This window comes from Apium graveolens, chromosome 6, assembly GCF_009905375.1.
Source record: "Apium graveolens cultivar Ventura chromosome 6, ASM990537v1, whole genome shotgun sequence".
NCBI classification, from domain to species: Eukaryota; Viridiplantae; Streptophyta; class Magnoliopsida; order Apiales; family Apiaceae; genus Apium; species Apium graveolens.
This window is the reverse complement of record NC_133652.1, coordinates 271083532-271092624: the sequence shown is the minus strand read 5'-3', so window position 1 is coordinate 271092624 and position 9093 is coordinate 271083532. Positions and strand designations below refer to the sequence as shown.

Here is a 9093-nt window from a genome sequence, read left to right as displayed (position 1 = left end):
GATTGAGTAAGACTATAAAATGTATGGTCGTGCTCAAATACTGATTTATTTAATAGTTTACTCATTGATCAAGTAAAGAAGGATTAAACGTTAACAGAGGATGACAAAATGCATGCCTCGAGTTTAATCTATAATATAAGGCTAAAGGGGTTATATTACATTGTACATTATTCACGAAAGGTTTAATTAAATCAACAATTATTATTATTACTTAGGGAACAATGATGTATTACTAGATGTCACTCATTATTTATAATTTTACTATTAAAAAATAAAATTATTGCCAATGTAATAATAACCTAAAGGGTCACACACAAATAACGTTTAAAACAGAGTGTTATTTAAATTATGAATTTAAATATTTTATTATTATTATTAATTCAAATTTAATTATTAAATTAATTAAGTTAAACTTGATTAATTGTATATATATATATAGATTAGAATTTAATTTTAATAATAATATAAATCTAAAATCATAATAGGTCCTTTTAGAAGCCCATTAAGATTAGGGTTAGGCCCTAATCCTCTCTCCTCTATATATACATTAAGATGTATATTTTTAGGGTTAGAAGTTTAATCACGTTTTTAGAGAAAAACCCTAGCAGCTCTACATCTTAGAAAGGCTAGAGAGAGAGAGAGTAAGTGCCAATCAAATCGGCTAGTACTGGCTCCGGTGCTCGTTGGACGATCGGACGTTCATGTGGATACCTTGGAGAGTAGATCTTCGAAAGGAGGGATGCTGTGTTGGTTCATCAAGATCAGTATGTCCATTACAATCAGAAGGAAAGCTTTATTAAGGTAAACATCTATTCTCCATAATTATCAAGTCATTATACATAGATCCTGCGATAGGGATTCAAAAATTTTCATTTTTCCGTTACGTTTTATTGCTTGAATCCCTAACAAAATTAATGAGACTCAACAACCTTATCTCATTTTTTATTTCCTCCTTCAAGCCGTTTATGAATTGGTCTAACATGATGTCCTCTGGAATCCTATCTAATGGTGAGGCAGTTTCTATAAATTTTCGTCGATATTCAGTCACAATGGTGGTTTGAACTGTTGCCAACCACTGCTCATTTATAGAGTCCCCACTAATAGGTCTGAACTGCCTCAACAGATATCCCTTAAAATCACTCCACCTACGAATCAGGTGCCTCTTATTCTCCAACTGGTACCATAGGAACGCCTCCCCATCCAATGCCACTACCACCGCCTTCAACATTTTCTCCTCCGTCAAATGATAAAATTGTAAATAATGTTCCACCTTAAAATCCACCCATCAGGATCCTCCCCATAAAAAATAGGCATGTCAAGATTTCTATATCTCCCCTGCCCGGCCCTCCACCAGACCATCCACCTCCGTAGCTTCCATAACTATCTCCCTTGCCCTTACCACAATTTCCCCCACCTTCCCCAAAATAACACATCCCCTTAAACTGCTCCTCCGGGACACACAAATTGAGGTTTACACTAAGAGAGGCATGTATACCTAGATATATGCGGGGAGGATGATTTACGCTCCCATCCAGGTTGACAACCGCTTTAAACATCTGTGAGTTTTATAGTTGTGCGAGGGTAAATTTCATCTCCATCTGGAATTGGATCTGTTCACTTCTCATGGTGTTAATAGTCAACTAGTAGTTTGACCAATTATTCTTACTAGTGTTTAGCCATGTACCGATGTTTCGATTTTTTAAAAAACATTTATGAATGATCCAACCGTATGGATGTCAAGATCTATATAATTTAATGATATGATAAAAATTTTAGAAAAAAATAAATGTATTTTGTTTACTATTATAATAGTCAACTAGTAGTTTGACAAGTACTTCTTACTAGTGTTTAGTCTCATACCGATGTTTCGATTTTTTACAAAATGTTTATGAATGATCCAACTATAAGGATGTCGATATCTATATATTTTAGTGATATGATAAAAATTTAGAAAAAATAAATGTATTTGGTTTGTTATTTTAACAGTCAACTAGTAGTTTGATCGGTTATTCTTACTGGTGTTTAGTCTCGTACCAATGTTTCAATTTTTTAAAAAATGTTTATGAATGATCCAACCATAAGGATGTAAATATCTATATATTTTAGTTATATGATAAATGTTTTAGAAAAAAATAAATGTATTTGGTTTGTTATTTTAACAGTCAACAAGTAGTTTACCAGTACTTCTTACTAGTGTTTAGTCTCATACCGATGTTTCGATTTTTTACAAAATGTTTATGAATGATCCAACCATAAGGATGTCAAGATATATATATTTTAGTGATATGATAAAATTTTTATAAAAAATAAATGTATTTGGTTTGCTATTTTAACAGTCAACTAGTAGTTTGACCAGTTATTATTACTAGTGTTTAGTCCCGTACCGATGTTTTGATTTTTTTAAAAATATTTATGAATGATCCAACCATAAGGATGTCAAGATCTATATATTTTAATGATATGATAAAAATTTTAGAAAAAATAAATGTATTTGATTTGTTATTTTAACAGTCAACTAGTAGTTTGACCCGTACTTCTTACTAGTATTTAGTCTCATACCGATGTTTCGATTTTTTACAAAATGTTTATGAATGATCCAACCATAAGGATGTCAAGATCTATATATTTTAGAGATATGATAAAAGTTTTAGAAAAAAATAAATGTATTTGATTTGTTATTTTAACAGTCAACTAGTAGTTTGACTAGTTATTCTTACTAGTGTTTAGTCCCGTACCGATGTTTTTATTTTTTAAAAAATGTTTATGAATGATCCAACCATAAGGATGTTAAGATCTATATATTTTAATGATATGATAAAAATTTTAGAAAAAAATAAATGTATTTGATTTGTTATTTTAACAGTCAACTAGTAGTTTGACCAGTATTTCTTACTAGTGTTTAGTCTCATACCGATGTTTTGATTTTTTATAAAATTTTTATGAATGATCCAACCATAAGGATGTCAAGATTTGTATATTTTAGTGATATGATAAAATTTATAGAAAAAAATAAATGTATTTGGTTTGCAATTTTAACAGTCAACTAGTAGTTTGACCAGTATTCTTACTAGTGTTTAGTCCCGTACCGATGTTTCAATTTTTTTAAAAAATGTTTATGAATGATCCAACTGTAAGGATGTCAAGATCTATATAATTTATTGATATGATAATTTTTTTAGAGAAAAATAAATGTATTTTAATCATTAGATCTCGATTATATTAACAAATAATGTATAATTAAATATAATTCTAAATTTCACCCTACACTCTTGTTAATGGAATTTATTATAAAATCGATGACAGTTAAATTTAGTGTCATGTCAGCGATCCGCGTGATTTAGATCCAATGTATCAAATTCAACCACTTAAAAAATAATCTAAAAATAATCTAAAGGTTGATTTTGCATTTTAGAAAAACTAAACTATAAATAAACTAAAATAAAACCCCAACCCCCCACCCCACCCGCCACCCCCCTTTTCCCTCCCCTGCTCCCCTCCCCTCCCCCCTCCCTCTTTTTTTTCCGGCTAATTTCTTTTTTTTTCGGTCAACCTCCTTTACGTCATTTACCAATCCCCTTCTCTTCTATTTTTTCTACAACTCATATAAATACGCGCATCCCAAAATCCATCTTTTATCTTTATTTTCCGAACAAAAAATTAGGTCTCCTATGAAATATAAAAGATCATTCATACATAGCATAGTCCAAGCGAACCCACTTAAAATCATTACTGAAGAAGTGGTAAAAGAGGACTTGGACGCCGGCGGAAAAATAAAATTATCTTTAACGATAAATAGATAAATAGAAGGGTGGGAAGGTGGAGGTTGCCCGTAGTAGGCCGGCCGCCCTACCTAAACCAATCATCATATCGGTCCCTAGGCCCCATTGCTGGAAAGGCTCGGCTTCAAAACCGTACGTGGAGCTTCCGCCTTATACGGCTCCTCTAGGGATGGAGGTAGGCCCAACCCAGGCTTGTGCGGTTAAGGTTGTTGTACACGACCTCATAAGAAAAAGAAAAAAGAGCTTCCTCCCCTTTACCTTACTGCCGTCGTTTCTTATTCTTATCCCATTCCGACAACAAGCCTCTCAACGATTGATAGAAGGGGTCGTCTACCCACTGCTCATCCAACTCTCTGCGCTTTTCCTTCCAGACTTCTAACCCTCCCCCTGCAGGAGGGTTTCTGTTGCCTCCTCCCATTTCTTCCGGCCTATGGGGAAGGAGACGCCTCTATCGAGAATGAGAGTCCGAAGGAGAATCATAGGTAAGGCAAAGCGTTTTGGGGGGGGGGGGAGCCCGGCAGGGTCCCCCACTTACTTGGCCCGGGCCTAAGTGAAAGTTAAGTGGTGGGCCTACCCATCCCAACCAGGGGTATGCTGGGATTCGCAAAGAGCAGCACCTTATGATGTTCGTGACCAACTGGATCCTGATGTACCAGTAGGTACCAGAGGAGATCGCTATGATCGTTACTGTATTCGTATCGAAGAGATGCGACAAAGTGTTCGGATCATTGTGCAATATCCTAATAAAATGCCTAGTGGCATGATCAAAGCCGATGATCGTAAGCTATGTCCTCCATCACGATGTCGAATGAAACTATCCATGGAATTGTGCGCCGTGTGAAACGTGGATCATCACCGTTCTTAACCGAGACTCAGGTTAAGCTCCGTCTCGGAACCTTGTGGGGTTGGGAGTAAAGCATCCTGAGGTTGGCGCATCTCGTTGAGCGTGGAGAAGCACTGGAAACCCCAATTTCTTTCTTCGGAGTCGTTTCTTTTCCCGTCTCCCCGCCCCGGCATAGCGCTTCGCTTCCGGTTCTTCGGAAGAATCAACTAACTTCTACCTTATTCATTGATTTGGGGGAAAAGGAACCGCCTACCAGTTGGGAAGCTAGACATCAAGTAAGTGGCTTGATGAGGAGGCACAACAGGGTGGTGCCTTAGCGCACCGCAGGCGGGCGCGCGGTAGCGTTCGTGGTGGTACTTCAGGATTCCAATGTACTGCGTCCAAGATCAGAACGAGCTTGCCGATGGACCACTGTCGTCCCATTCTTGAGTGAGCTGGAGCGCAACCATCTTATCCACTGAACTAGCTAGAAGCTATCGCTTCGGGTCGAAGCACTAAAAGAAAAAGACCGGGAAGGGCGGCGGCATAGGAACCACGGGACCCCCTACTAGTAAAGGGAAAGCGGAAGTGCGCTCCTGCGCATCAGCTGAAAAGGCCCTTTCCTTTTTTAAGAAGAAGAAGGTCAACTTCATAGCTCCAACCTATACAAAGGGCTTTGGGTCTTTTAAATTTTGTGTTTTAATTTCGTTTTTGATTATGGGTTTGTGTTTAGAAAAGTTGGAGGAGTATGTATATGAAAATTTCGAAGTGCAAACTTGAAATTTGGGTAAAATCGAATTTGGTATGATTTTTGATTCATTGTTTTGTTCTTGATAATTGTTTTATGTTAATATAATTGTTGATAATCAATTGTATACGTTATTAGCTTTGTTTTGTGATATTAAGCGTCGAATTTCACAAAGATTAATATGATTTTGAATTTGGCCGAAAAAATTACCATTTTGATCGGAAAAAGAATTATATCATTGATATGTTATTGTTGGGGTCAATTTGGGAACGATGTAGACTAATTTGATGTGTAAAATTAAACCGAAAAATCCAATTTTTGGCAACATCGGAGTTATCGGAATAGTTGCCGGATTTTTTGAAGCTCGTCGGAATTTGAAAATTTTCCGGCGAGATTTTTTTTAAAATCCGATGCTCGTTAATTCGACTGCATACGGTCGAATTTAGAACAATGTTTTCAATCATATACGGTCGAATTTATATTTTAGGCGGACTTTTTCAAAAAATTTCAAAAATTTAAAATTTTGGGTGGGATTTTCAAGTTTTTAGGTGAAAAACAAATTTGACCGCTTTCGGTCGAATTTAAGCGGTCGAATTTAACCGCTCCGTATACTAAATTCGACCGGTTACAAAATATGACTCGACCGAATACGACCGGTCCAAAAATCGGTCGTATTTAGTTAAATACGATCGGAAACGGTCGTATTTAACTAAATAAGACCGGTTTTTGGACGGTCGTATTTACCCGTTTTTTTTGTAGTGCATATATGCCACAGTGGCTTCGATGTTCACCGCCTTCTCTTCTAATTGTTCCCCACGCGATTTACTGTTGGAGGTCCATGGAAAGTTGTGTTCTGATACCACTTTGTAATGAACTATTGATTAATACCGAACTGAGCTCGATTTAACTTATATGAAAAAGATAACCTCATTGTTAGAATTGATCACAAACGAAAGCTTAAAAAATAGAATGGACTTTCGAGAGGCTCAGGCTCTCCATTTAAAAATAACAAAGACAAAACAATTCACTATTCCCCTTTCCAAAACGCTAGCCAACCCTTTTGTGTTTTGCTCTTCCGTGACTTTACTATTCTGTCCCTTGACCATCAGTATTGACCTCTGGAGTTGAATTAACTTTTCCGCCCTTATACCTTTGTTTTGGATATTGAATTAATTATTTCCCTCTAACCGTAGTGATGACAAAGTGATCCAACGAATCTGATTTGTTTCGATCATTAAAAAAGTTACGAGAAAGGGAGCAAGAGGTCAGTTGGTTAAATAGGGGATAATTATTCTCATGGTCATGGGTTCAAATTCCACGGGATCGTAGAATTTATGATTATGCCTTCTGAATCAGAGTATGTCGTTTAAGTGCGGTTTATCTTGGTTCACGTGATTTGCACGCTATTGTGTGACCCGTGAGATTTGTCCAGTACGTATATTAATTGTCGTTTAACGTGTATGCATGTACAAACAACTCGTATCCTCAATTTGCATCACACAAGTCCTCATCTCTGCTACAAACAAACAACAATATTCCACGTCCCCAATTTTCATTCATCAATTACTTTCGTCCATGCAAAATTTATAATAAATTTCAATCTCATCACTCTCACATCATCTTCCCTCACAAGAACATACAAAACTTGATATTCAAGAAACAAATTCTTCTTCATGCAATTAATGCAAACCCAATTCGTACCTCAAAATCCACATCTCTTACTTACAACCACCGGTTTTAAGGCCTCCATACACGGCCAAAACCTATCCTTACATGGCTCCATCTCTACCGCTCAATCCATCTATAAATCTAGTTCTTGATTAACTATACTTGAAAACTTAAAAACCTTGTAAAAATGGAGATATGGTCATGGATATGTGACCTTCTCGAGTCAAACGAGTCGAGTTTAGAGTCTAGCTCACCACTCTTCTTCCCTCTCGTTACGAGTTCTACCTATAAACAACCGATTCAAGTGCTCAACAAGAGTACTAGCGATGAAATTCAACCGATTCAACTCAAAGCCGAACGTTCTTTCGACACTAACTCGGGTGCAGCAGTGCTAAAATTTTCAATATGCTATGGAGAGAACACTCTCTGGGTTTCTGACACGTGTCCGTTAGATTCGAAGCAGCCTTTTCTTCCTCTCATACTTCAGCTTCTCCAAGAAATTACTGCATGCGCACCAACTGCACAGGATAGCTGTTGCCCTCGCTCACAGCTTCAGAAGCTGAAACCGGACCCGGTTTTGTGGATTCTTGAATCTCACTCACCCGAGTCGATTTCAGGCTTTTTCGACGTCATTTTTCTCATGCGTTTATTCTGGCTATGCGTCTGTGATGCACCCCCAGAAGTGGGCTCTATGTACTTCCACACTCTTCTGGCTCCAAACCTAGAAGGCTTCTCGTGTAGTCAGGCGCCCGTTCTCAGAAATTTCTTTGTTTCGGTTGGTATTGACGTGGAGCTGTGTTTCATGCGTACTTTCGGATACATGATATCGAAACTGTTGATTTTGAAGGAGTTGGGCGTAGGGTTACAGTTGGTAACACCTCTGCCGTTTCGTAATCTTGGATTTTCTTATGCACTCGAGTCTCATGGACTATGGATTATGAAGTCTTACACGCCTGTTTCGGCAATGAGGCTCACGAGCAGTAACCAAAAAAAAAGTCGGTTTCTCGCGTTGCATCCTCAGGAAGCTGTGCTAAAATACGCATTGGCACACCAGCAACTCGAGGCTGTTATGCAGGTGGAATATTCTGTCAAGTTCAATGATGGTTTTATTCAAGTCAGTGCACGTGTCGATAATCTACGTTTCCATATTGCCAAATTAGGCTTTAGTAAGAACGAAGACGATGATTACATCAACGAGATGTATTTCCCTTCAAGAATTAGGATTTGGATTGGACCGGAAATGGGAGCAAATTATGTGACAAGTGTAAGTTTAGGCCAGTCTACTGATAACTTGGAAAAAGAAGTGGAAATGCAAAGGGTTTTGAAGGGTAATTTCGGAAAGTTAAAAATTCCGGAAGTGAAGGCAACATCAAGAACTATGACGAGATCAAAGATGAAAAACTGGAAGTGGGATCAAAATGCTGATGGAAACGTTGCCAACTTCGAATCGGCATTGTGCGATAATGCAACGGGTATCGAACTAGCCACGTGGAAGCCATCAGTTGGAGATAAGTTGGGAAATAATTTTCGAGATCGTTACACAGGGGCAAGCAGGGCTTTTACAAGAAACGGTGACTTGATATTTAGTGGAAGTGAGTGTGGTGAAAAGGTGGAATGGAGATTGAACAAAGAAATGGAAGGGAGTGTGTTGAAGTGGAGGATAGGAGGGCAAGTTTGGTTAAGTTATTTGCCTAATGAAGTCGATACTTCATATTTTGAAACAAGATGTGTGGAGTGGTGTGATGAGGTTGATTTGCCTTTAATCATTGGCAATTAGCTAGTTAATTAGCATAAAATGCTTAAAACTGAGGGATAATATTCCTGTACTACAACATAAATGCATGTGCGCAGATGTAATTATTTTAAGTGTTTACCATGTATCCGACAAACTTAGTACTAGCACTAACTCGTCTCAATTTATCTATAATATTTGACTTTATACGGTCAAACTACCATAATTTTGAATTAAAATTTCATATAGTATATAATTGAAAATATTTATAAAAATTATATCATTAGAAATTATATTTAATCTATTTTAATATGTATATTTCAGGTTTTCAAAATAATGAATG

The 9093-nt window shown here is 37.1% G+C and overlaps 1 protein-coding gene across 1 annotated transcript; it reads left to right on the top strand.

Moving 5' to 3' along the window:
* The first annotated feature begins 7179 nt into the window (after positions 1–7179).
* On the top strand, positions 7180–8884 carry LOC141667869 (uncharacterized). The gene has a single exon (XM_074474504.1). The coding sequence runs from the start codon at positions 7206–7208 to the stop codon at positions 8793–8795; it is 1590 nt and encodes a 529-aa protein (XP_074330605.1). The 5' UTR covers positions 7180–7205; the 3' UTR covers positions 8796–8884.
* Positions 8885–9093: the final 209 nt, after the last annotated feature.